Source organism: Adiantum capillus-veneris, chromosome 27 (assembly GCF_014529385.1).
Source record: "Adiantum capillus-veneris isolate H3 chromosome 27, ASM1452938v2, whole genome shotgun sequence".
NCBI lineage: Eukaryota > Viridiplantae > Streptophyta > Polypodiopsida > Polypodiales > Pteridaceae > Adiantum > Adiantum capillus-veneris.
In genome coordinates, this window is record NC_140957.1 from 140,350,382 (window position 1) to 140,377,966 (window position 27,585).

Below are 27,585 nucleotides of genomic sequence, written 5' to 3' on the forward strand. Positions count from 1 at the left end.
TCATGCCCCTAATGAGCTCCTAACACCACTCTCACTGCTCCACTCCTAAGGGATAAGTTGTGTAGCAGGCTGGAGTGTAGGCCGGCCCTCTTCGATCACTATTGTCTTGCTAACTGAAGCCATCTCAAAACGGAGTGCAAGACCCGTGAGTGTGGACCACGCTGCAACCCCCCAGGTGTACTGATTGGCTGTAGACAGTGCAGACATCAGCCGAAGAATTCGTAGCCAAACTTGTTGTTCTGTTGGGCAATCCCATAGATAGTGACGTTGAGTCTCAGGTAGGTAATCACAAGCAGCACAAACTGTCGAGAAGCCGTTGTGCACCAACCAACTCCCAACTGCAATAGATCGGTGTGCAACAAGCCACTGAAACATGGCGACTCTCCTCGACTATCTGATGTCCCATCCTATCAATGAGTTGTTGCTGCAGGATGAGCATCTCTCTGTGTTGTCACTATGTGTCAGCCCAGTCGAGCTGTGAACCAGAAAAAGGGGGTCCCCGAGTAATTCGTTGAAGCAAAGGGTTCTCGCCAAAACCACTCCCCTAGGTCCCACTGCAGTTGTGTCAAAGGGCGACTCTCCCAAGCCCAGAGCCACCAGTGTCCTAACTCCAGGTCGGTAATGTCGGGGTCCATGACACAAGTCCTCCCACTGATTCCCACCACTCGAATCCTCTAAAAACAGCACTCAATCACCTTTGGTACCTCAACAGTGACGCTATGAAGACGACCCTCTCCCTGAACCTAACGGGGAGCTGTCGACTCTAGAGGGGTGAGCCATTCCGCCGGTAGTCTCTGCAATATCCTGACACATGCTTTGTGCCCCCCTCATGCCCCACAGCTGGATGTTGTGGATCTCCTAAGAAAGTCGTATAAGCTGCAGCCAATCCCCAAGAAACAGCGCTGGCCCCTCTGCCATGGGACCCCAAGAAACATGTGGTCTCCTACCAACCACATGTCTCAAGCGCCCCTCAATGCATGTGGGTTGATGTTGCTCAAGGCCACCCCGCAGCTGCTCCCAGGCCCTGAGTAGGCTCGCTGCAAAGCGGTCCTCCCAGCTCAACCCTACTCTGTGCATCTCAATGAAAATCCACCATATGGAAGGGCTCCAAGGGCCACCCATCTGAGGACCTCGCGCACAAATCCAATGTGGCATCAGCTCCTTCCAGAGCTCCTCTCTTGGAACAAGACTTTTAATCACAAGCTTCCCAAGGAGGGCTCTACTCTGTCGTGCTGGGTCAATGATCCCCAAACCCTCCCTAAGAGCAAGGTAAAGTGATGACATGCCACAGGAATTTGGCCCGAGCCGGCTGTGTATCTCGTCCTGACCATAAAAAGTTCTTGATCAACCTCTCCAACTGGCTAATACAAGAGCTCAAAAAATTCCGGTAAGACATAACGTACCACATAGTAGCCAATGTTACCATATACATGTGGTAGTGATGTGTGCGCACACACTTGGGACCACCAGTGCATTTTTTCCCTCACTAGCAGGTTCCTTCCCCCGGGCATTGTATATACGCCCATCACTCTAGGGCTAAGTTATCTTTTTTTTTTTCGGGAGAAAAAGATCCTTCTATTAGTTCATGAAACTCCCCATAGGGCTACAACCACCTCTACTAGAGAGGGCTACAACAGTCACGAGGAGGAGACTCTCCCAATGAAAAAACAACATATGTACAATGGAGCTAAATCAAGAGATGGGAGGAGGGAAAAGCCACACAAGTGGACGGTAGTGCCATCTGAGCACACCTTGGACCATAGTGAAGAAAGGTCCGGGGCACCAGAGTCGAAGGAAAGCCTCTCTACACCTCCGCATGCAGTCCGAGCTGCCTTGGAGTCTCTCAAACTGTACTCTGAGATTATGGATCAGCTCTAGCCAAAGATCTCGAACTGTCTCTACTGATGGTAGAGGGCGAGCCTCAAAGATGCGGAAACAACGGGCCCGCCACATGAACCAGAGTGTCAGGCCGCAAATGAGCTCCCAACACTCCTCTCTCTCACTGCACCACTCCTGTGGAGTAAGCTTTGCAGCAGGCTGGAGTGTAGGTCCGCCCCCCTGTATCAGGATAGCTCAAACTGAAGTGTCGGGCCCATGAGAGTGGACCAAGCAGCTATCCCCCAAGTGTACTGTAACAGACTTAGGACTCTCCAAGTCAAGATTCTACCGCGAAACCACAAGAATATACTTGAAAACAATTCACAATTGATTCGACACTGTCCCGGCAGAGTTCCGTGCCTAGAGATTTTGGCCCCAAATATTGGCGCCCCTTTCGGTATTTCTTTTTGTATTAATCTGTTGCAAAAGTATAAGTGAGTGGGAGGCTCTCTCTCTCTCAGACTCTGCACCTAGATGCTCTGCAGAGTGGGAGGCCTGCCCACTTATTCAAAGAGTTTACAAGGGATGCCAAAAGCAGAGCCCCAAAAAGCTGTTTCAAAAAGCCTTTTAAAAATAAAGCTCTCTCTCTTACAAGCTTTGCAGAAATAAAGCAAAAGAGCTCTCTCTCTCTAATTCTCTTGCGTAGCAAAACGCTGGCCCAAAAGCTGTCCCGCTTTTCCGTACGCCGCTACCACGTCAGCATTCTATAAATTGCGCCGCAAATTCTGGCTGCCACGTCAACATTGCAGCGAGCAAGATTGTCTCTCAGCAGCAAGAGTGTGTGTGTGTGTGTGTAATGAGCAGCCAACAGCCACGTCACCAGTTTGTGACATGTGCTGTCGTGCCGTGGAAAGAGCTGGCATTAGCCGAAGGACAAGAAGCCAAACCTGTTGTGCCAAAGGACAGTCCCAAAGACAATGACATTGACTCTCCACAGGATGGTCACAGCGCATGCTGCTGAGAGACCACTATGTACAAGCCAGCTCCCAATTGTTGTAGCTCGGTTGCTCCCAATTGCTGTAGCTCGATGTGCAACCAGCCACTCGAACAAAGTGACTCGCCGCGACTGTCTGCACAAGAACTCAGCTGTGGGACCCTCCTCCTGCCAATGAGGTGTTGCAACAGGACGAGCCTCTCTCTGTGCTGCCAGTATGTGACGTCCCAGTCGAACAGTGTACTGAAAGAAAGAGACACTTGGATGGTCGACTGAGGAGAAAGGGTCCCTCCAGGATCCCACTGCACTCGTGCCACTGGACAACTCTCCCAAGCTCACAGCCTCCAGCAGTGGCCAGTCTCAAGAGCTGTTAGGTCAGGATCTATGACACAAGTCCTCCCACAGATGCCCACAACTCGGATCCTCTGAAAACAGCACTCTACCACATGTGGGGCCTCTACTGAAACTCAATGTAAATGACCCTCACCCTGTAACTCGAAAAACAGGGAGAGTACAGTCTCTGAGCAAGCCCGAACTGCGATGAGAACCTCCAATCACGTGAAGGCTCCCATCCATCTGGGCGCTGCTAACTCGAGAGGTGTGAGCCACTCAGCTGGTACTGCCTCTGTGATGTCCTAACACATGCTTTGCACCCCTCTCATGTCCTGTAGCTGGATGCTTTGAAGCTTCTCTGACAAGCCTGAGAACTGTAGCCAGTCACCTAAAGTGCGTGCTGGACCCTCTGCCATGGGACCCCAAGAAACATGAGGCCTACTACCAACCAAGGGGCTATCTCAGGCGCTCCTCCGTGCAAGTAGGCTGATGCTACTCCAGGCCTCTTTGCAACTGCTCCTAGGAGCGGAGCAGACTCACAGCAAAACGGTCCTCCAGTCTTCTGCTCGGGCCAACTCTACGCATCTCTATAAAAATCCATCTCATCGAAGGTCGCCAGGGGCCTCCTGCCTGAGGCACTCTAGCACTAAGCCCCTAAAGCAAAAACTCCTTTCAGGGCTCCTCCCCTGGAAGCAATCCTCTGACTGTCACGTGCACATCTAACCCTATGTGTATGTCGACAAGCTACTTCATGTCCAGGGTTCAGGTCAGCTTGGGAAGTGTTTTGGCACCTTTGTGAGTCTGTTCGCAGGCCGTGCATGTCCAGGCACTTAAAGTAGTTGCATATCCTCTGGTTGCACACAGCATGATCATCAACATTACAGTCAGTAGCCATCATGAGCATTTTACAGTGCACAAAACCCATTTTCCGTAATTTAGCCATTTTTCACTTATTATTAATAAGTGACTTTGTTGGGAAACTGGGTAGGGCAATTCTGGTAAGTCAATATATAAGAAAAGCTAGCGCTAGCACTTTCTGGCAGAAGAGGCAGAAGGGAACCAAGTTCTCGCACTTAGCGTTTTTCACCCATCAAGACTACATCAACGTTTTCAGCAATTGCAATTTGCAGATCAGCCCCAGCGTTTTGCAGTTTGCAAATCAGCTTGGCGTTAGCAGTTTCCAGCAGACCATCTAGCGTTTCCAGTTTGCTGCACCACCTAGCATTTTGCAATGAGGTTAGCTTCGCTAGAAAAAGCATTAACTAAACTATCATCCTTGTGAACAAACACATCTTTATCATGCAAATCTTCCTTGTGTCTCGTGCATTGGAGTAGAAAAGACTAAGAGAGTCTCCTTCTCCTAATTCTTTTCAATCTTCGCCTGCACATTAGAAATGAGAGATGAAGAATGAACAACTTCCTCCCCACGAATGACAATGGGAGAGTTACTTTTGGCATTAAAAGTGAAAGTATTTTCCGCCCAATCAATGAGAGGGTTATGCTCACGAAACCATCGAATGCCTAGAAGCATACCACATCCTGAAAGAGGAGATACTACAAATTTCCTGCGGAAGGACGCTTGTTGAACAATGAACAATATATCAAGGCATTGTACAACGTAGAGGACGGTACTATTTCAATTACCTGTTAACTTTACACAAAGCATTGAGAAGGGAAGAGAACACAGTTGCGTCCAGCGACTAGAATGTCACTGCGCACACAAGACTCACACCCTGTAGGCCCCAAAGACTGGCGCCCCTTTCGGTATTTCTTTATTCAAATTACGGTAGACGATCCGACCACTTAGCACAAGCTTTCACGAAGCTGTCCAAACCTGGCGAGGGCTGAAAACACAGGTTTTCAACCTGATTTTGGTAGCATAACGGCGCAAAAACCCCTGAAGGTCAAAAGCACCTATCTAGGATGGATTCCCTTGCTATCTGGAAGCTTTTTGGTGAGCTGTCACAGAAATTCAGCGGGCTGTAATTCCCTGTTTTTCACCGCCAGGTGCCCAAAAGCCTGTACACGCATCCCAAGGCTCTCACGAGGCTCCCCCAGTGTTCCCTTGCAGTTTAGATGCAAAACCCTAAACCTGCAGAAAAACAAAGCAGGCTGTAATTCCCTGTTTTGGATCATTTTTAGCGGAGCGAACATGCCTACGCGTCTCCCAAGGGCTCCCGCACACAATGGGACAGTTGCCCTATGAATTGGACGAATTTTCACGCGAGAAAACTCTCCGAACTCGTAATCTTTCGCAATGGAACTGTGTGAACCTGTGGGGGGTTAGCAATTAGCTAATCCGGTTCCTGTTCACAAGGCTCTTGCCTTGGCAAACGTGCATAACCCCCAGAACTGTGAGTAGCCGAACTAGTGGGGCATTACCATATGTGCCAAAGGGGGGAGAGAGATGCACGAGAGCAAATCATCGCGCTACATGAGACAGAGGAGAAGACAAGCTTTCCACTAAAGCTGTAGACCTGCACCCACTACTCTCACACACACTGTAGGTCATTTATTAGTGAAAATTCCAGCCCCCAGCCTCAAATGGACGCCTGCAGGCTGCTCTCCTCCTGCCAAGTGTCCAGTTTGCCCCTTTGAGTTAATTCCCTAGTTCCCACTGACTTATAAAGTTATAAGTGACTTTCCGAGTGGCCCAGACTTCATTTGGCGCACACAGGCGTCCATACTCATCAGAATTCACTGCTAACTGGCCCGACCAGTCCCAAACTGACCGACCCAGACTCTCGATGTGAGAAACCTATTCGGCCGCAGCCGTTTCACACTGGCCATGCAATGTCCACTTGCACCTTTTCAAGGGTTCCGGGAAAAACAAGTAAAAATAAAAATACATAAAATTATCTAGTACTTATTTATCGAAGGCAACAGGAAAAATACACCTCCTTGTGACAGGGCTACGTTCACGAAACCATCGAATGCCTAAAAGCATATCACCTTCCTTAGAATAAACGACTTGTTCTTCTGACGTGATGTGTCCTCCAAAAATTCCTTTTGCTGCTTTTTCATATGGGGTGAGCTTAGGTTTAGCAATTGTGTTAGCTTTACCCTTACATTCATTGTGAGTGCTCTTTTCTGAGAGACTAGAGGAAGATTGGTTAGAAGGGTTACCATTCTTACCGTTCTGAGGGTTCTGAGAAGTCTGAGAGGTACTTTGAGAAGTCTTGTTCTCCTTAAGCTTTCCCTTGCTGTGCTTCATCTCCTGTGTGAGAGCAATCGCTACCGCCTTGTTGAGATCTACGGGATTGAAGACTTCGATATCAAACCTGATAGTCGTCCAACCCGAAAATAAAAGCCTCTTTGCGCTTCGCATCCGATTTGCGTAATTGGGTGGTGCCAAGCTGCAAAACACAGTTAGAAAAAGACATGACTGGAGTACCATTCGGCTTGAGATTGCGCCAATCTTCTTTTAATCGCGCTAGGTACTGAGTGCCGCGCTATCTGAGTACCGCGCCCTGATGAAAGGAAGTTCCAGATCAGCCTCTCTACCTGGTTGATGCAGGAACTCGAAAAGATCCAACAAGAAGTGATGTACCACATAGTAGCCAACAACACCTTGTTGGCCACTACAATTCTGTCTGCCAGAGAAAGTCCTGCGGAGCTCCACTCTAACAACTTCCTCTTGATGGACAGGAGGAGGGGAGCAATTTGCTGCTCAGGTGACAAGTCCAAGCCAACCAGACAGCACAAGTATCGAACTACAGTCCCTAGGGAAATCCATCTAAAACCCTTACCTAGCAGCCAATCACGCGTAGGAGCACTACCAACCGAGAAACCTACTGTCTTTCTCCAGTTGATCAGTGCGCCAGATGCAAACCAAAAGGTCTCAAGAGCCAGCTCACACCTGTGAAGGTTTGCCTCCTGGCCCTCCAAGTCATAGTTACCCATAACGCGGAACGTGAACGGCGACGGGCCTCCCTTCGAAACGAGGGAATGGGAAGGGTTCCAGAACGGGAACGGCGTGGAAAGGGAGGCTAAAAAAACAACCAAATAATGCTATTTTTAGCGTTATGTGTTTGAATACAACTAGTACTAGAGTCCTTTTGACTCTAATACCCACAAAAAACACGATTCGAAGACCATTCGACCTTATTATGACTTGATTGGGATATGGGGCGCCGCGGTCATGGATGATGGTACATATACAACATTGAACAAACACAATTCCCATACACAATAACACATGTAATGACAGATTAGAGCTCTCAAATAATCGCAAGAGTAGAACTCAGAGATAGCATTTTTCGCTTAATTCTGGCTAACAAGGCCCGCCAAGGCGCTACAAAAAAACCAAAGGTGACATATACCATAATGAGAGTCGATACTACAAGGGGGCCAAACCAGTGACCACATACCAAAAAACTGAAGGTAACGAATACCATAAAGATGCTAGTAGCTACAAATGTCAAAGAGGGCAAGGCTCAAGCAGCCATACAAAAAGGTAAGGATAATGAAAGTCCTAAAGTCGCAACTCTCGAGCCTCAAGACTTAAGACTCAAGAGCCACTAGCCTGAGAGGCCTCCCAATTCGTAGTAGCCGGCTGTAAATCATGCACATCCTTCCATTCCTCATCATCAAGCTCTAGGTCCGGCTCGATCTCAGCCATGGATGAAGTACCTAGTGTCGGTGGCTGTGCATCTCCACCTGCCTGAGGAGCCTCTTGCTCCATCTTCCACTGTGTAAAAGGATCTATCTGTTTGCATGTACTCTTACAAAGCATTTTCAAATTTGCGCTGACAAAGACAAGACCATTTTTCTTCTCCACTCCAAGCCGGTTCCTCTTCTTGGAAGCAATGTGGCTAAAGGTACTCCACAATCGCTCCAAGCATGAGGTACTAACTGATTGGCTGAGAATATGAATCGCCAATCTCTCAAGCTCAGGGCCATCATAGCCATAGTCCTCCCACCATAGCATTGAACCTATCCTCCTGCGATCCATCTGAAGAAGTGGACTGCCAAATGATCCCCGCATCTCTGTGTATTGTCTCAACTGATCTCTGACAATGCGTCGCACATCTCTGTCTAGAACCAACTTGTTTAAGATCTCTGTAAATTGGTTCATGACTTCTCTATCTGTCTCTTGCTTTGCACCTTACATTGGAACTCTGGATCCACCATGTACGCTGCCCCGTGTAAAGGAGAGGCATATGAATTTTACCTCGAGCTGCAAAGCGCATGGATCTCCTCATATCGCTCTGCGTTCGGCTGAAGCTGCTCGATCATGCGGTCCATTGCCTCATAAATCTTGCCAATGCAAGGATCCATGCCATCCAGAACTCGAAGCAAATGAACCATCGATTCTACCTGTGCGTCTAGACTCTTGAGCTCCTTCCAAAACTCAAGATCCTAAGCCTTATCCTTGCACAAAATCTCTGCAGCTGTGCATAGGGGAAGGTGGTGAACTCATCACTGATGAAGACCTGTCGGACCGCATTTTGACATTTTGACACAAGAAGAAAGTTGAATGCGAAGCGGGTGTCTCAATACTTTAGAAGCACTTTGCCGCCCGACCTCTTGAGATACTCACTCCGAACAAGGTTGTGATTGTCGATGAAAGTAACAATCTTCACTACATCAGCAATGACTGGAGGGATCCGATCTGGCTTGGCGATATCTTTTGGAAGATTATTCAAACAGTGTTGCCATGCAAAAGCACACTGTCACATGCGAATAGTGGCACTCTATAATAGTTGTTGCTGCCTTGTTTGATGCTTCCTCCATCTGTGACAAAGGCCACCACGTATTGCTCACCGATGGTTGACATCGGCGGACTTGCCACTCTCGATGGCATCATGAGAGTGCACAAAGTATACCTCTCCACTCGAGTATGCGACGAGGCCATGAATAGATCTCTTCCTTGTATCGCTTTACCTGTCGGCAATGAGAGAAACGCTATGTTTTGCCCAAAGCCGTTGAATTTTGAGTATTGCTTGCTCCACGATAGCCTTCTCTCGATCGAGCAAAGTGGTTAGGAGAGCCTCTGAAAATGGGGGCACATAGCCGGTGCCATACTCTCCTATCCGTTGCACCATAACTTTCCAATACTCCGACCTATTTCAATCAAAGTTCAAACATAGAAGAGGTTAGTATCAAAAACGCGGAAATGACGATAACATCGAAAATGAGAGAGAAGATTGATAAATCATAAAAAATACCTCACCGCGACAAATAGAATATGGTCGTGATAGAAGAATCGACCCACAACCGCATCCACCTCCTCCTTCTCTGGGTCCCAAGAGGTGGCAAGGATCCTCTGACGACGAATCGGACCCGATGAAGATCCAACGGCACCGGCACTAGGTAGAGAAGAAGGGAAAATGAGGGTCTTTGGGTCGATACCTTTGCGTGCGGGCTTGGCTTTAAGGTTGAATTGCTGATCCTTTTCCTCGAGCTCCTTCATCTTCTCGATGGTTACGTTGGAGCAAAATCTCACCTCATGTCCCAGCACTCGAATAAAGTGTGCCCTCACTTTGTCATGCCACCCTTTCCGCATGTAAGAGCATAACTTGCATGCCCATGCACAAGAACCTCCCGCTGCCGACAAGGTGCCTTCTAAGGTCACTTCATCCCACCACGACCATTCCTTCGCCTTTTGAGTGTTGCCCGCATGAACGGAGGGGGTTGTACGAGAGGAAGAGGCCATGGAATGATGGATGAAGAAGCTTGAAAATCGTGATAGAGAGCTTGAGCGAGGCTTCACTTCTTGAGAAGTTGAGAGTCGAGCCCAAGGGAGAGAGAGCTTGAGCCTTGAAGCCTTGAGAGCAAGAGAGAGCTTGAGAGCCTTGCAGGCTTGAGGCTTGAGAGCTTGAGAGCAAGAGAGAGAGCCTTGAGAAGTAGATTCAACTTGAGAGCAAGAGAGAGCTTGAGAGCTTGGTAGCTTTGTGAAGAAAAGGGGTGAGGGGGTGTAACCGGCCTGTTCAATCCAAAAAGGGCGGTAGACTTTACTTCAAACCTTGATTTAGCTTTCACCCATTATTAGCCGTCTATTATACCTTGAGAGCTTGAGAGCAAGAGAGAGAGCCTTGAGAAGTTGATTCAACTTGAGAGCAAGAGAGAGCTTGAGAGCTTGGTAGCTTTGTGAAGGAAAGGGGTGAGGGGGTGTAACCGGCCTGTTCAATCCAAAAAGGGCGGTAGACTTTACTTCAAACCTTGATTTAGCTTTCACCCATTATTAGTCGTCTATTATACCTGCGCTATAGTGACACAAGAGAGGGGAATGGGATACAGATGCTAGAATGCACCCGTATGAGAAGACCGACACCAGATTGGCCCCTAACTTAGGCGCCCCTTTCGGTATTTCTTTATTCTTTAAGAGAGGGAATAAACACTGTGGTTCTTTCCAAGCTGCCCCGCACAACCTTGGCTGAATTTTGACTGTTCTGGCTTGATTTCGGCAGCATAACTGTACTAGAACCCTTCACAGTCAGTATTCCCACGCATTGACTGACCTTCCCGATACATTCGGGCGCTTTGCAAAACCTGGCGAGAATCTGCAACACGCTGAATTCTCTGTTTTCAGCCCTGAAAATGCGCCAGATCACCTGTACAACGGTCCCCTCGCGTCCCCGAACCTCCTGGGGGTATTAGGGTCTGTTTAGGGCCAGAACCCTAAACCTGCAAAAATACACAGCAGGCTGTAATTTACTGTTTTGGGCTCCGTTCCGCATGCCAGTTGCATCCGTAGCAAGTCCTCAAGCTCCCGCACCTGTAGGGCTACTTGCCCTTTGAATCGGACGAGATTTCTGGCGTGAAACCTCTCCGAATTCACCTGTACCTGTGGGGGGATTAGCCGCTAGCTAATCCAATACCTGTGCAAGAGGCTCTTGCCTCGGCAATCGCGCATGAACCCACACAATTGTACATTGGTCAAATGAAGAGCCCACTAGTGGGGCATAACATACTGCCAAAGGGGAGACAGAAGGCAGTGCGTAGCGTGCAGGGCATCACTCCTGGCACCGCACTATGCATAAGAGGGAAAGCAAGCACTCCATAGCTCTTAGCCTGTGACAAATCTGAAAATGAGGCTCTCCCCCGCCTAAATTCAGCGCCACTTCTTGTTGCATGAGGCAAGTGCACCAGAAGGTGCCACTTGGCACATTTATAAGCATTTTCCCGTTTCGGGGTTGCCGTCTAAAAATATCCCAACCGGTTGCCCAGTTGACTTCACGACAGAGTAAGAAAATGTTCCCCTTGTCATTCCGGAGGTAATGACGTCAACACATTTTCAGGTCCCAAAATAGCAGTTCCCTAAATTTTAGGAGATGCTGCCATTGTATCTTTCTAGGTCATCCGACCCTCTTTGTACACTGTGGCCACATCCAGAACTGAAATGTAGCCTCTGTAGCAAAGGATTCCACTTTGGCTAGTCAATGACCCCACTTGGCTAACCATAGTCCTTGTCCAACCTTAGTGCTCTCTTGCCCTCAGGCCTGGACTCCCTCTGGACAGTTCCACACTAGCTATGCAATGCAGGGCAGTTAGATTTCCCGAGGGGTGTTTCCAAAAAGTGAAAGTAAATAGATAATAAGAAAGAAATCAACAAAAAGGATAGATAGTAGTCACACGCTGGTGACATACCCCCCTCTTGAAATCTCAAACGTCCTCGTTTGCATCTATGTCGTACATGCTTACTGTCAACACTGATGTATTCAACACCTGTCGACATATATACGACACATACATGCTCATTGTCAACCCTGGTGTATTCAACACCTCGTCGACTCATGTATTGCCTGCGTGTGAACCCTGTCCCAATGACATAGTGGTAGCTTCGCACTGTGCCATTGCTTTGAGTCACTAACTTTCCAATGACAAAATGGTAGCTGCACATTTTGCCACTGTCTTATAGTACACGTTGGATCCCGTAACACTTTCGAGCATACCCAAACCGACAGTTTAAGAATGCAGTTACACATGTACTCTTTAATAGAAGCAATCACTGTATCCTTGACAAACTGACAAGAAATACTCACTTCTATAGCACTAACCAAACTTTTGGACATTCCATAAGAGCAATTGCCAAACTGACAATCTGTACAGCTCTAACATTCATGTAACAGGTATTTGATTTGAGCTCACTTTAAATACCATGTACATCATTTGTTTTGAAAGCCATTGTCACACTGACAATCCATTTAGCTTTGAAACTCAAGGGGTCAAGGTAGGTTGCAAATCGAAGGCTTCCAAGTAAAGTGATAACACAGTTGGTGACTCTGCAAGTTCACCTTCTTCCATCCACTTAGCATCCATTGGTGGATAGTTTCTGAACTTTACCAAGTAACGCCTAGCAACCTTGCCTTTCACTTTCCTTTCTTTGTGTGCCAAAATCTGTTCCGGGACCAAGATCTCGTCAAGTTCCTTGACTTCCGGCTGATCTTCAGCTGGCATATCTTCTGGCACATCACCCACATAGGGTCTGAGAAGACTCACATGAAACGCATTGTGAATCTTCCAACTGTCAGGCAATTTCAGCCTATATGCAACATCACTGATTATGTCGCACACTTGAAAAGGCCCATAGTAACGCATGTTGAGCTTTGGAAACAATCTTTCCTTGCCCTTCATCTTCTTTAACCTTGCCTTTTCAAAGCGTAAAAGCACCCAATCACCAAGTGAATATACCACTTCACGACGGTGACGATCAGCTGCTTTCTTTTGCTTTGCCAGAGTCCTTTCTAAGGCCACTTTGACGTTCTTGTACATTTCATCCATGTCCTGAACATACTTATCTGCTTCAAATATCTTGTCCTTTGTATGCAATATGGGAGAAACTTTCTTGCCACCTTCAACTATCTCAAAGGGTGCCTTGCCAGTTGATGAATGCACTGTATTATTGTATGCATACTCCACCAATGGCAAATACTGCTCCCACTTTCCTTTATGCTCTGACACATAGCACTTCAGCAGATCTAGGACAGTAGAATTTGCCTCTTCTGACTGCCCATCTGTTTGAGGATGAAATGACGAAGAGAATTTGAGCGTGGTGCCCATATTCTCAAACAAGCCTCTCCAGAACAAACTTGTCATGCGTGGATCACGGTCGCTAACAATCGACTGTGGCGTGCCATGATACTTGAAAATATTGCTCATAAACAAGCGTGCCATCTGATCTGGCTTTATCTTCTTCCTGACAGGAATAAAATGAGCCTGTTTGCTGAATCTGCAAATAATGGTCCAAATACCATCGTTTCCTGTCTGCGTTCTTGGAAGATCAAAGATAAAATCCATAGCAATACTTTCCCATGGTTTATCTGGAATAGGTAGTGGTTGCAATAACCCTGGTGCGTTTTGCCTGTCAAACTTGACCTTTTGTCATATTAGGCATTCTCGCACAAAGGCATCCACATCTCTTCTCAATGTAGGCCAGTAGAAGAATGTCTCAACCGCTTTAACTGTAGCATCGATACCACGATGCCCTGCATACGGTGGGACATGACTCTCTTCCATAACTTTGCCTCGCAATGGCTTTGTGACACACAATCTGCCATGCATCATCATGAACCCGTCTTTAAGAAGATAGTGTTCATGACGTTGTCCATCCATTAGCTGCTCGAAGACCCTTGCAAAATCTTCATCATTTGCATACTGTTCTCTCATATCATCAAGTTCATGATGATAAGGAATTGACACAGCTGAAATTTGTGGCTTCCTTGACAAGGCATCAGCCACAACGTTCTTCTTGCCTTCCACATGCACGATCTAAAAATGGAACATGGACAAGATATTTGCCCATCGCATATGCTTCTCAGATAACTTTGTTTGTGTCAAGAAGTACCGCAAGGTCTGATGGTCCATTTGGACAACGAAATCTGCACCTAGCAGGTAGTGTTTCCAACTTAAGAGCGCATGAATCACAACCAGTAACTCTTTCTCATAGACTTGCACCCTGCCATCTTGCATTAGCACTGCACCAATGCTACTACCGCAGGCATCACATTGGACCACAAATGACTTCCTAAGATCTGGCAACACAATGACTGGATCTGAAGTCATCTTTTCCTTTAAGAGATTAAAAGTTGAAATCTCTTTCTGTGTCCATCTAAAAGTGACTGCCTTCTTTTGAAGAGCATGTAAAGGTGAAGCAATCTCAGTGAAATTTTGGATAAACCTTCTGTAATAGGAGCATAATCCCAAGAAACTTCGGACATCATGCACCGTCTTCAAATCTGGCCATGACTTGATCGCTTCAACTTTTGCAGGATCCATTCTGACACCATCCTTTGAGACAATGTGTCCCAGAAAGTGAATCTCTTCCAGAAAAAACTCACTTTTCTTTGCATTGATGAGCAACCTATGACTGCGTAGCTCTTTGAACACAATGGCCAAGTGATGCCTATGCTCCTCTTCATTCTTTGAGTAGACTATCATGTCATCAAAGAATGTACCAACGAACTGCTGGTGTGGACGGAAAATTATGTCCATCATCCTATTGAACGTAGCAGGAGCATTTGTATGACCAAAGGGCATCACTAAAAATTCGTAAAGGCCAAACGTCGTTCTAAAAGCAGTCTTGTGCACATCCTCTGATCTAATGCGGATCTGATGGTACCCACTCTTTAGATCTATCCTGCTAAACATAGCTGCTCCTTCTAATTTGTCCATAATATCATCAATTCTAGGTATAGGGAACCTATTCTTGATGGTATTCTTGTTCAGTGCACGGTAGTCGATGCACATACGCCATGAGCCATCCTTTTTCTGCACCAACAACACTAGAGAACAGAATGGAGATGAACTGGGCTGAATCAGTCTCTTTTCTAACAACTCCTGTACTTGGCCCATTATCTCTTTCTGTTGAGCCGCACTAACACTGTACGGAGGCTTATTTGGTGGGCTACTGCCTGGCACCAAATCTATCGCATGGTCCTCGGGTCTCTCTGGCGGTAATTGAGATGGTAATGAATCGGAGAAACAGTCACTATACTGTTGTAAAAACATTGACCTTTCTTTATCTAGCACAGATAAATTTGATTCATCACAATCTGACACTTCACGTGCAAAAACCAAGTACGTAGAAAGATGCTTTTTCATTACAGAAGTAATAGCAAAAGCTGATACAGTGGGAATAGACTCCCCTTTAAGCTTTACATCCAGAATGTGAGTCTTTCCCCTGCTCTGTACAGTGATCTTTTTGTTGTAGGCATCCATGATTCCCTCCCTGTACACGAAACAACCAAGGAATACCTAACAACACATCACATCCGTCCAGTGGCATGATGTAAAATTCTTCAGCATATACATAGGACTGGATATGTAGACGCAACTTTCCAATGATGGGCGTCACAGTCTCTGTATGGCCAGGACATGCCAAACCTGCCTCTGCTGTATACCCCATCTCTTCAGGCCTGATTCCCAACTTTGAAGCCAATTCTGGGGAAATGAAGTTGGCTTTGGCACCTGGATCAAAGAAGATAAGCACTGTTTGATCCCTGACCTTTCCCCATGCTCTGCAAAGCTCACTTGCATCTGAATTTGGCTTGTCGCCCACCATATCTGGCACTAGACCAGCCATGGGCTTCTTTCCTTTCCTGTCCTCCTTGTCTTCAGAATCAGCTGGCCTTTTCTTTGTAGGACAGTTGTAAGCAATGTGGCCAGGCTGCTCACATATAAAGCATTTGTTCTCTGTCCTCAGGACCTTCTTTTGCTCTTCTGACTTGCGAGGAAAACGTCTTTTCCATTTCTTTGCTGGTCCCTTTTCTGATTCAGCCGTAGCTTTATCTTTCCCTGCGTTGGCTGACTTCTGAGTCCCTTTAGGAGCCTCATTGGGAACGTGCTTCTTGGCTGAATTTTTCTTGCCTGATCCTGCCTTGATGCCAGTGTTAAATTCACAATCTTCTCCCTTGAGCAAACCATTGCCAGTGTTTGCTACCTCAATAAGCTGCGTCAAAGTAGTGACTTTTGTCTTCGTACAGTACTTTCTCAATCCTTTAGGTAGGCCACAACAGTATTTTTCAATCTGTTCTGTCAATGGCACAAACCTATAGGAAGTTACTGGAAGTAGAGCTTTCCAAAACTTCCGATTGTAATCATCCAGATTCCTGCAAGTGGCAGCATTAAGCTGGTGCCATTCTGTCATGACATCCGCTTCAAAGTCATCAAATAACCATGCTGCTGCAAAAATCTGCTTGAAGTAAATCCATGTGGACGGAGCTTGCCCTTGAATCAGTAAAGTTGTCCACCATTGTCCCGCATTCCCTGTCAAGAAAGTGGCTGCCTTACGGACCTTTGAAGCCTCTGTAAAGTTTCCCCCTGCATAGGCCTTGTCAAACTGTTGGAGGAATGAGAGAGCCTTCTTCCTGTCATCAAACCCTGTAAAGGTCGTGAAAGACACACCTTTGTCACCTTCTTTGTACGGAGTTGGCCTCTCCAGCGGCGTCAAATTGTCATATGGAAGTGACTGAAACATGGGAACACTATTAGGGTTCATCTGTGTTCCTTGGCTGCTATTAACTTGACCTGGAAATGCCATATTTGGCTGCTGATTTGTAATTCCAGCCATACCAAAATTTGCCTATGGCATCCCAAATTGGCCCTGAGTGCTCTGAAACCCTGGTTGCATACCCATGACACTATACATGGGGTTAGGCATCATCGTTTGAGCACTCCCAAACACTGTTCCTGGCGTGTAAAACTGATTTCCAGGTGCATAACCAGCCACGCTCTGGAATACCGATCTACCTCCAAAATAGCCAGGGTGTACTGAAGGTGGTGGGAAGACCTGTTGCATAGCCTGTAGGTTGCTTCCCTGCCCATTAGAACCAGCTATAGGCTGCTGAAAGGTGGCGGGCTGAACTGGTATAGCTTCAAAGACTGGCATCTCAGCCACCTGTTCTTGCACCTTAGGCATAGGTTGTGGAGACTGCATGTTCTCCGTCAAGTGTACAGGTGTTTCCATTGACTGTGCGGTATGAATCACCTGTGCTGGAGCCTTAACAGGCTTTTGAATATGATCCAGTGACCCAACTTGCTGAGACGGAACAGGAGGTTGCAGAAAGGCTAAAAACCTCGGATTCTGCATTACTTGTGTGAACATAGCCACAGCAGTAGCCAACTGGGTCCAGAATATATCATCATCTGTCTGTGGTGGTCTTGAGGACTCACCCACTTCATGTGTCTGTTGACCCTGTGAAGAGAAAACCTCTTCACTCACATCATCTGGTCTGCCAGCCATAATTGCAATTTCCTGTGTCTGGTCTATGATCCCCTGTGTCTTCAAGCCCAAAACTGACCAAGGCTCACTTCTATGGGAAAAAGTGATTTAATCCCGTCGATGGAACCATGTAACCGGCCTGTTCAATCCAAAAAGGGCGGTAGACTTTACTTCAAACCTTGATTTAGCTTTCACCCATTATTAGTCGTCTATTATACCTGCGCTATAGTGACACAAGAGAGGGGAATGGGATACAGATGCTAGAATGCACCTGTATGAGAAGACCGACACCAAATTGGCCCCTAACTTAGGCGCCCCTTTCGGTATTTCTTTATTCTTTAAAAGAGGGAATAAACGTTGTGGTTCTTTCCAAGCTGCCCCGCACAACCTTGGCTGAATTTTGACTGTTCTGGCTTGATTTCGGCAGCATAACTGTACTAGAACCCTTCACAGTCAGTATTCCCACGCATTGACTGACCTTCCCGACGCATACGGGCGCTTTGCAAAACCTGGCGAGAATCTGCAGCACACTGAATTCTCTGTTTTCAGCCCTGAAAATGCGCCAGATCACCTATACAACGGTTATACAACGGTCCCCTCGCGTCCCCGAACCTCCTGGGGGTATTAGGGTCCGTTTAGGGCCAAAACCCTAAACCTGCAAAAATACACAGCAGGCTGTAATTTACTGTTTTGGGCTCCGTTCTGCATGCCGGTCGCATCCGTAGCAAGTCCTCGAGCTCCCGCACCTGTAGGGCTACTTGCCCTTTGAATCGGACGAGATTTCTAGCGTGAAACCTCTCCGAATTCACCTGTACCTGCGGGGGGATTAGCCGCTAGCTAATCCAATACCTGTGCAAGAGGCTCTTGCCTCGACAATCGCGCATGAACCCACACAACTGTACATTGGTCAAATGAAGAGCCCACTAGTGGGGCATAACATACTGCCAAAGGGGAGACAGAAGGCAGTGCGTAGCGTGCAGGGCATCACTCCTGGCACCGCACTGTGCATAAGAGGGAAAGCAAGCACTCCATAGCTCTTAGCCTGTGACAAATCTGAAAATGAGGCTCTCCCCCGCCTAAATTCAGCGCCACTTCTTGTTGCATGAGGCAAGTGCACCAGAAGGTGCCACTTGGCACATTTATAAGCATTTTCCCGTTTCGGGGTTGCCGTCTAAAAATATCCCAACCGGTTGCCCAGTTGACTTCACGACAGAGTAAGAAAATGTTCCCCTTGTCATTCCGGAGGTAATGACGTCAACACATTTTCAGGTCCCAAAATAGCAGTTCCCTAAATTTTAGGAGATGCTGCCATTGTATCTTTCTAGGTCATCCGACCCTCTTTGTACACTGTGGCCACATCCAGAACTGAAATGTAGCCTCTGTAGCAAAGGATTCCACTTTGGCTAGTCAATGACCCCACTTGGCTAACCATAGTCCTTGTCCAACCTTAGTGCTCTCTTGCCCTCAGGCTTGGACTCCCTCTGTACAGTTCCACACTAGCTATGCAATGCAGGGCAGTTAGATTTCCCGAGGGGTGTTTCCAAAAAGTGAAAGTAAATAGATAATAAGAAAGAAAACAACAAAAAGGATAGATAGTAGTCACACGCTGGTGACAGGGGGTGGCACAATATATAGGGAAACCTTTTGAGCCGTCTTTTTAATTCTGTTCGTTTATGACCGTTGGCCATAAACGGGAAGAATTAAAAAAAACGGCTCACAAGGTTTCCCTATATATTGTGCCACACCCTCACCCCTTTCCTTCACGAAGCTACCAAGCTCTCAAGCTCTCTCTTGCTCTCAAGTTGAATCAACTTCTCAAGGCTCTGTCTGGTGCTCTCAAGCTCTCAAGCCTCAAGCTCTCAACCTACCAAGCTACCAAGCTCTCTCTTGCTTTCAAGCTCTGAAGCCTCAAGCCTTCAAGGCTCTCAAGCTCTCTCTTGCTCTCAAGGCTTCACGGCTCAAGCTCTCTCCCCCCCTTGGGCTCGACTCTCAACTTCTCAAGAACTGAAGCCTCTCTCAAGCTCTCTATCGTGGGGGGGGCATGACAAAGTGAGGGCACACTTTCTTCGAGTGCCGGGACATGAGATGCGATTTTGCTCCAACATCGAGAAGAGAAAGGAGCTCGAGGAAAAGGATCGGCAATTCAACCATTAAGCCAAACCCGCACGCAAAGGTATCGACCCAAAGACCCTCATTTTCCCTTCTTCTTCTCTACCCGGTGCCAGTGCCGGTGGATCTTCATCGGGTCCGATTCGTCGCCAAAGGACCCTTGCCACCTCTTGGGACCCAAAGAAGAGAAAGAGATGGATGCGACCATGGCCCGATTCTTCTATCACGACCATATCCCATTTGTCACGGCGAGGTATGTTTTATGATTTATCAATCTTCTCTCTCATTTTCGATGTTATCGTCGTTTCCACCTTTTTGATACTCACCTCTTCTATGTTTGAACTTTGATTGAAATAGGTCGGAGTATTGAAAAGTTATGGTACAAAGGATAGGAGAGAATGACACCGGTTATGTGCCGCCATCTTCAGAGGCTCTCCTAACCACTTTGCTCGATCGAGAGAACGCTATCGTGACGCAAGCAACACTCAATATTCAACGGCTTTGGTCAAAACATGGCGTTTCCCTCATTGTCGACGGGTGGAGCGATGCAAGGAAGAGATCTATCCATGGCCTCGTCAAATACTCAAGTGGAGAGATGTACTTTGTCGGGTGGCAAAGTGCTTCTAAAGTATTCAGACACCCACTTCGCATTCAACTTTCTTCTTGTGCCAAAATGTCAAAATGTCAAAATGTGGTCCGGCATGTCTTCATTAGTGATGAGTTCACCACCTCCCCTTATGCAAAGACAGTTGTAGGGATTTTGTGCAAGGATAAGGCAGAGGATCTTGAGTTCTGGAAGGAGCTCAAGAGTCTAGACGCACAGGTAAAACCGGTGGTTCATTTGCTTCGAGTTCTGGATGGCATGGATCCTTGCATTGGCAAGATTTATGAGGCAATGGACCGCATGATCGAGCAGCTTCAGCCGAACGCAGAGCGATATGAGGAGATCCATGCGCTTTGCAGCTCGAGGTAAAATTCATATGCCTCTACTTTACACAGGGCAGCGTACATGGTGAATTCAGAGTTCCAGCGTAAGGTACAGGGCAAGAGACAGATAGAGAAGTCATGAACCAATTTACAGAGATCTTAAACAAGATGGTTCTAGATAGAGATATGCGACGCATTGTCAGAGTTCAGTTGAGACAGTACACAGAGATGCGGGATCATTTGGCAGTCCACATCTTCAGATGGATCGCAAGAGGATATGTTCAATGCTATGGTGGGAGGACTATGGCTATGATGGCCCTGAGCTTCAGAGATTGGCAATCCATATTCTCAGCCAATCAGTTAGTACCTCATGCTTGGAGCGATTGTGCAGTACCTTTAGCCACATTGCTTCCAAGAACAGGAACCGGCTTGGAGTGGAGAAGGAAAATGGTCTTGTCTTTGCAGCTCAAATTTGTTTGCACTTTGCTCAAGATGAGTGCTCTGAACTGTGCTCAAGGTTCCTTTTGTTCTTATGGAAGGTAGAGCCTTCCGTTCTTAATAAGAGAATGCTATGATCACAAACAAAGTGAATGGACACTATGCGTGCAAGTGTATGAGACTGAGAGATAGAGAAGAGAATACGACACCAGAGACGTTGTAAAACCCTTCTCCAAAGGCCCCACTCTCGTCGGCGAGAGTGGTCTACTTATGATTGCACAAACTGGTGCAAACTGAATGCATGTGATTGATGCAAGCCTAGGCTATGTCGGCAATGACGACGGTGATGGCGAGGCTGACCTAAGGGCTGAAATCTGCAATCTTTTATCTGCTGTCCAAAAACGCTATGGGCTGAAATCTGAGGTTTCTTTAGGCTGAAAACTGATGGTCTTTCCGGGCTGAATCTGCTACTTTCTTCGGGGCTGAACTTGCAGTTTCTTCATTGCTGAAAACGCTGCATTGCTGTGGCTGAAAACGCTCCAAATCTGCTAACGCTGGGATCCAAAACGCTAGGGTTGTAGCTTGTACAAAAACGCTAGCTATGCTGGGGTCCGTGTGTGGCGATGATGCTAATGCAAAACGCTAGGCTTAGGCTTGATTGTGGCAAGGATCTGCTGATGCAAAAACGCTAAGGCAAGGGGCTTTCCGGCGATGATCCAAATGCTGAAAACGCAATGCTGACGCAGATCTAGGCGAGGGTGCTTGATGCAGAAAATGCTAGAGGGATGGTTCTTCTTGCTTGGAGGGGGAAACCGCTAAGGGGTCTTGCTGAGAAGTTGCCTATTGAGCTTGGCTCCAGTTGCCTCTTCTGCCATTTAGTGCTAGTCTAAGTTTGCTTATATACAAACTTACTCAATTTGCCCTACCTACTTTCCAACAAAAGTCACTTAAAAATAATACGTGAAAAATGTCAAAAATAGGTAAAATAGGCTAAATGCACTGGAAAATTCCCCTAACTGATTCAGATGGATTCTAATGGGAATGCTTATGATCATGCTGTGTACAACCAGAGGATATGCATCTACACTAAGTGTCTGGGCATGCACAATCTACGAATAGACTCACAAAAGTGCCAGATTACTTCTAATCTAAACTGACTGGACTGACTGAACCCTGATCATGTTGTAGCTTGTCCACGGACACATAGGGTTGGATGTGTCACGTGACATCCCCTCCTTTTCAAAGTGAGGTACTGGTACCCAACAGTATGGCGTCGAGGGAGATTGCCAATAGCATCCGGAATCCTGGAAGGGACTCTTCGCCGGCCCACTCTTATGTGTGGGTCGTGCGGTACTTGAACTTCATAAAGGTCTGCAACGCTTACTTCTTTGGGTCGCGCCGAAAGCGACACAAAGTCTTCTATGGCTCCTTCGATGCTTCAACTTCGTCTAGAGTCGTTCTTCTTCCTTCTTCAAGAATCTCCACGGCTGAAAATTCCTGAAACCACTTAAAACACAAAAACATGAACATACCTATTCCATGTAAAGTGACTGGAAAAAATCTTGTCTTCTCTAAAGACTTTGTATGCAATGTAGATAAACATAGGGACGGAGTGACAAACCGTTCATCAAACACATGCAAACAATGAGATCGAATCTTTCTCTTATGATCTAGAACAATCAAATGTGGCAATTCACTACGGAAATGCCATGCTTGGTGCTCATACTTTCATGTGCTCTTTCGACAATTGTGTCATGCCAAGGAAGAGACATGGAATGTGACGCCCTTGAATGCATACTTTTCAGCTTTTCATGAACAATCCGCATACATTCGTGCTCATTCATGAGTGAAACGTACTCAACGTACAATATGTCATGCCTAGGAAAAGGGATCACATAAAGACGCTGACTAAAATACAAGAAGCGATCACGAATGAAACACTCGAACAATGCGTGCGTATCAATCATGCGAACACATAATACTTCTTGTAAGGGTTCTTTGGACCTAGGCTCGAGAGCCAAGATCGATTCTTCGTGATTGATCAAATCTGCAACGAGGTTAGCTTCGCTAGAAAAAGCATCCACTAACACATCATCCTTGTGAACAATCACATCATCTTCATGCAAATCATCATGCTTGTGAGAAATCACATCTTGATCATGCAATTCATCATGCTTGTCATTGTCAACCAAATCATCATGCTCATCATTATCATTCAAATCATCATGCACATCATTGTCATTCAAATGATCATGCAAACCATGTGTGTCTTGCTTTGGAAAAGAAGAGACTGAGAGAGTCTCCTTTTCTCTAATCTCTTGCATCTGTGCCTGAACTTGAGAAAAGAGTCGCAAGAATTCTTTCATGTGTTGGTCGCTCTTTTCTCTTATGGCTTTGTTCTCGCGATCAAATTTGGCTTGACTTTCTTTGTCTTCCAAGTCGTACTTACACTCTATGGTTGCCATGCTTTCTTCGTATTCACGATCTATGCCTGCCATTTCTTCTTCGTAGGCCTTTCTGTCTGCTTTTCGTGCTTCGCATTCGAACTTGTTGTCCATAAACAACTGCGTCAACTCCTCCATGGGAGTTAGTGCAATCCTTGGCATAGATGGAGAAGATGGAGGGTCGGAAAAACCTCCTGGTGGGGAAAATTCTTCTTCGCCTCTCTCATGCTCATCACCTCCAAGCGAAGTATCCATTCCGTTTCAAGTGATGACCATCCACTGAAGTCGTGGGTTCTTGTGGGTTCTTGTGGTCTTGGGTTCTTAAGTTCACGAGGAACTTGGGTTCTTGGGGGTCTTGGTTCTTGGGGTTCTTGAGTTCTTGAGGTTTTTGCCGGTCCTGAGGTTCTTGAGGTTCGTTAGAGAAGGATCTTCTCTTCACCCGAGTTCTACTCTTTTCCGCGGACCCACCCCTTGGCAGCCTTGCGCTCACACCAAGGTTGCTTTTTCCCACCTCACGTCGATTGGCCGGCCGCTAAGTGCACGGTCCGCTCTCAATGAGTGAAAAGAGACACAAGGGGAGGCTAGACAAGCCCTTCTTTCCTGGGATTCCTGTCACTCTTCAAAAACACGATTAGGAATCCACACGCCCAAGTTGACTTGGGTTACGTGCGACCGCAACAAGCAAAAAAAATATGTGGTTCTTGTGGTTCTTTCCTTGAGTGATACAGAAAACTTTCAAAGCTCTGATACCAATGTAAGGTGCAGTAGAATGAATGTTTGCGCTTTGCTCAAGATGAGTGCTCCGAACTGTGCTCAAGGTTCCTTTTGTTCTTATGGAAGGTAGAGCCTTCCGTTCTTAATGAGAGAATGCTATGATCACAAACAAAGTGAATGGACACTGTGCGTGCAAGTGTATGAGACTGAGAGATAGAGAAGAGAATACGACACCAGAGACGACGTAAAACCCTCCTCCAAAGGCCCCACTCTCGTCGACGAGAGTGGTCTACTTATGATTGCACAAACTGGTACAAACTGAATGCATGTGATTGATGCAAGTCTAGGCTATGTCGGCGATGACGACGGTGATGGCGAGGCCGACCTAAGGGCTTAAATCTGCAATCTTTTATCTGCTGTCCAAAAACGCTATGGGCTGAAATCTGAGGTTTCTTTAGGCTGAAAACTGATGGTCTTTCCGGGCTGAATCTGCTACTTTCTTCGGGGTTGAACTTTGCAGTTTCTTCATTCCTGAAAACGTTGCATTGCTGTGGCTGAAAACGCTGCAAATCTGCAAACGCTGGGATCCAAAACGCTAGGATTGTAGCTTGTACAAAAACGCTAGCTATGCTGGGGTCTAAGTGTGGCGATGATGCTAATGCAAAACGCTAGGCTTAGGCTTGATTGCGGCAAGGATCTGCTGATGCAAAAACGCTAAGGCAAGGGGCTTTCCGGCGATGATCCAAATGCTGAAAACGCAATGCTGATGCACATCTAGACGAGGGTGCTTGATGGAGAAAACGCTAGAGGGATGGTTCTTCTTGCTTGGAGGGGGAAACCGCTAAGGGGTCTTGCTGAGAAGTTGCCTATTGAGCTTGGCTCCTATTGCCTCTTCTACCATTTAGTGCTAGTTTAGCTTTGCTTATATACAAACTTACTCAATTTGCCTTACCTACTTTCCAATAAAAGTCACTTAAAAATAATAAGTGAAAAATGTCAAAAATAGGTAAAATAGGCTAAATGCACTGGAAAATTCCCCTAACTAATTCAGAAGGATTCTGATGGGAATGCTTATGATCATGCTGTGTACAACCAGAGGATATGCATCTACACTAAGTGTCTGGGCATGCACGGTCTACGAATAGACTCACAAAAGTGCCAGATCGCTTCTAATGTAGACTGACTGAACCCTGATCATGCTGTAGCTTGTCCACGGATACATAGGGTTGGATGTGTCACGTGACATTTGGTATTGTGGTCACTGGTTTGGCCCCCTTGTAGTATCGACTCTCGTTATGGTATATGTCACCTTTGGTTTTTTTGTAGCGCCTTGGCGGGCCTTGTTAGCCAGAATTAAGCGAAAAATGTTATCTCTGACTTCTACTCTTGCGATTATTTGAGAGCTCTAATCTGTAATTACATGTGTTATTGTGTATGGGAATTGTGTTTGTTCAATGTTGTATATGTACCATCATCCATGGCCACGGCGCCCCACATCCCAATCAAGTCATAATAAGGTTGAATGGCCTTCGAATCGTATTAGAGTCAAAGGACTCTAGTACTAGTTGTATTCAAACACATAACGCTAAAAATAGGATTATTTGGGTGTTCTTTTAGCCTCCCTTTCCGCGCCATTCTCATTACGGAACCCTTCCCATTCCCCGTTCCACAGGGAGGCCCATCGCCGTTCCCGTTCCGCGTTCCTGGTAACTATGGCTGAAACATGAGCAGCATTAGCGAGCCGAAGTTTCATCAGAGCATGATGCAAACTTCCAAAATCAACGAGTGCAAATTACGAAAATCAACGCAATTTTCGGAATTTGCAGATCAACGTTCATGTTCTTTTCCTTTTTTGCTAAGTTATCTTTCCATATCACACTAAGTAGTACTACTCTCTATTGTGTGCCTTGAGCTTCTTCATCTTCTCCAAGTTGTGTGTGTTTTCCTGCAACCCTATTTCCTACAACCAAAAGCACATCGTTGGCCACCACAATCGTGCCAGCAAGAGAGAGTCGTGCTGAGCTCCAATGACACAGCTTCCTCCTAATGGAAAGGAGAAGAGGAGCAATTTGCTGCTCTTGGGTCAAGTCCAAACCAATCTAACAACCAAAATATTGTATGGGTGTCCCTGGGGGAATCCACCTTAAACCCTCTCTAGGCGACCAATCAGGCATAGCATCACAGCGAACCCACAAAGCCACAGTCTTCCTCCCGTCGACCAATGCCCCGGACGCACAACAGAACACCTCAAGAGCCTACTCACACCTACGCGAGTTGGCCTCTCGACCCTCCAAATACATGCCTAAGTCGTCTGCAAACTCAGTATCCAAGAGCTCCTCTCTCCTGATATGCCTGACACTTTCTCTCTCTAGGGCGTTTTTCTCTAATGATCTCTCTCGCTTGCTAGTGCTCCATCTTCCCTCTGCCCCCTCCCCCCCCCCCCAACATTACCGCAAGTTGTTTTGCAGATTTGCTATCAGTTCCCGTTAAGTGGGCGGTACGCAATAGAAGGACGTGTTTGAAAAGATCTGTCTACGATAGATCAGAGATACATTGGCTGCCCGGTACGAGAGGAGGCTTGCTCACATACGAGATCATCACCCGATTCACCCTTTTCCGTTGCACCTTTGACATCACTGTCCACCCCCTCTTCATAATCTGCATATCCTCCCATCTCTAATGATCTGAAATGCTCTGCTAGTCTAAATGCTTTGAGACAAAACCTTGAGCTGGCCAATCGCCGTCTTGGAGTCATGTGGTAACAAGCCCTCCATGTATCTAAGTCTCTCTATGAATCCATCCTCTTAGGTTACAAGACCAAATGAAGTCTCTCTATGAATCCATCCTCTTAAGTTACAAGACCAAATGAGATGCATCCCTCATGTGTTGGACCGACATTGTAGATTTATGTTGTAAAGAAAAAGGGGAAGCAAGGGGATGTTGAGGTTCATACAAAAACACGAGTTAGCACACATATACAGACACAAACAAACATAAATTAATGGTTGTAACTACCACATTCACCACAGACATGGGTGCCTATGTACAAAAACACGCCCATGCACATGCACAAACGTAAAAAACGGACACCGTGGGGCACACTCATGCACGTGGGGGCAAGAGCGCATGCAAACACAAATCTTTGCCAAAGAGAGAACAGAAAAAAGTATAGGCACTTGCTTTGAAGACGGATGTGTACAATTCGCCATAAACCATCCTTGAGTAACACCGATCATTGCATAGGCACCCTGCATAAAACAAGCAGTCATTGCTGATACAAAGTCAGCAAACTAGTGAAAGGTCAGAAAACAGCTTGTTTCATAATGAAAAAAAAAACATCAAGAGGATCCAGATCACTAGGAAAGACATGTGCATTCTTAACCTGATTGAGAAGTTGGTTTTTGAACAACTCAGGGTGCTGTTGTCGCCTTCGATGAAACTCATAGGCAACCTGAGCATCCATTCCTGCCAACATTGCATAACTACTGAGTAAAAATGAGCAGCTTGGACTTGTATCATCATATATTTGTGTTTAAGTAAAAGCTTGTCCTGGAACAACCCAAAAGTTTGCGTTTCTTTGCGCTCAGGAGGTCAAGTTCACTAGGGATCACAAAAGGGTTTTAAGGCGTGATGGGTTAAAGAAA

General features: G+C 46.5%; 1 protein-coding gene across 5 annotated transcripts in view; it reads right to left on the reverse strand.

Annotated features, from left to right (window-relative positions):
- LOC147422848 (diacylglycerol kinase 1-like) overlaps positions 1-27,585 on the reverse strand; it is an 87,294-nt gene that overhangs the window by 6,952 nt on the left and 52,757 nt on the right. For all 5 annotated transcript variants that reach the window (XM_086503833.1, XM_086503834.1, XM_086503832.1 and 2 more), the window contains 2 exons: positions 27,324-27,406; positions 27,122-27,189 (listed from right to left, as the gene is read on the reverse strand). In XM_086503833.1, the coding sequence (XP_086359959.1) occupies positions 27,122-27,189; positions 27,324-27,406 (151 nt within the window). The remainder of the gene's footprint in view (positions 1-27,121; positions 27,190-27,323; positions 27,407-27,585) is intronic.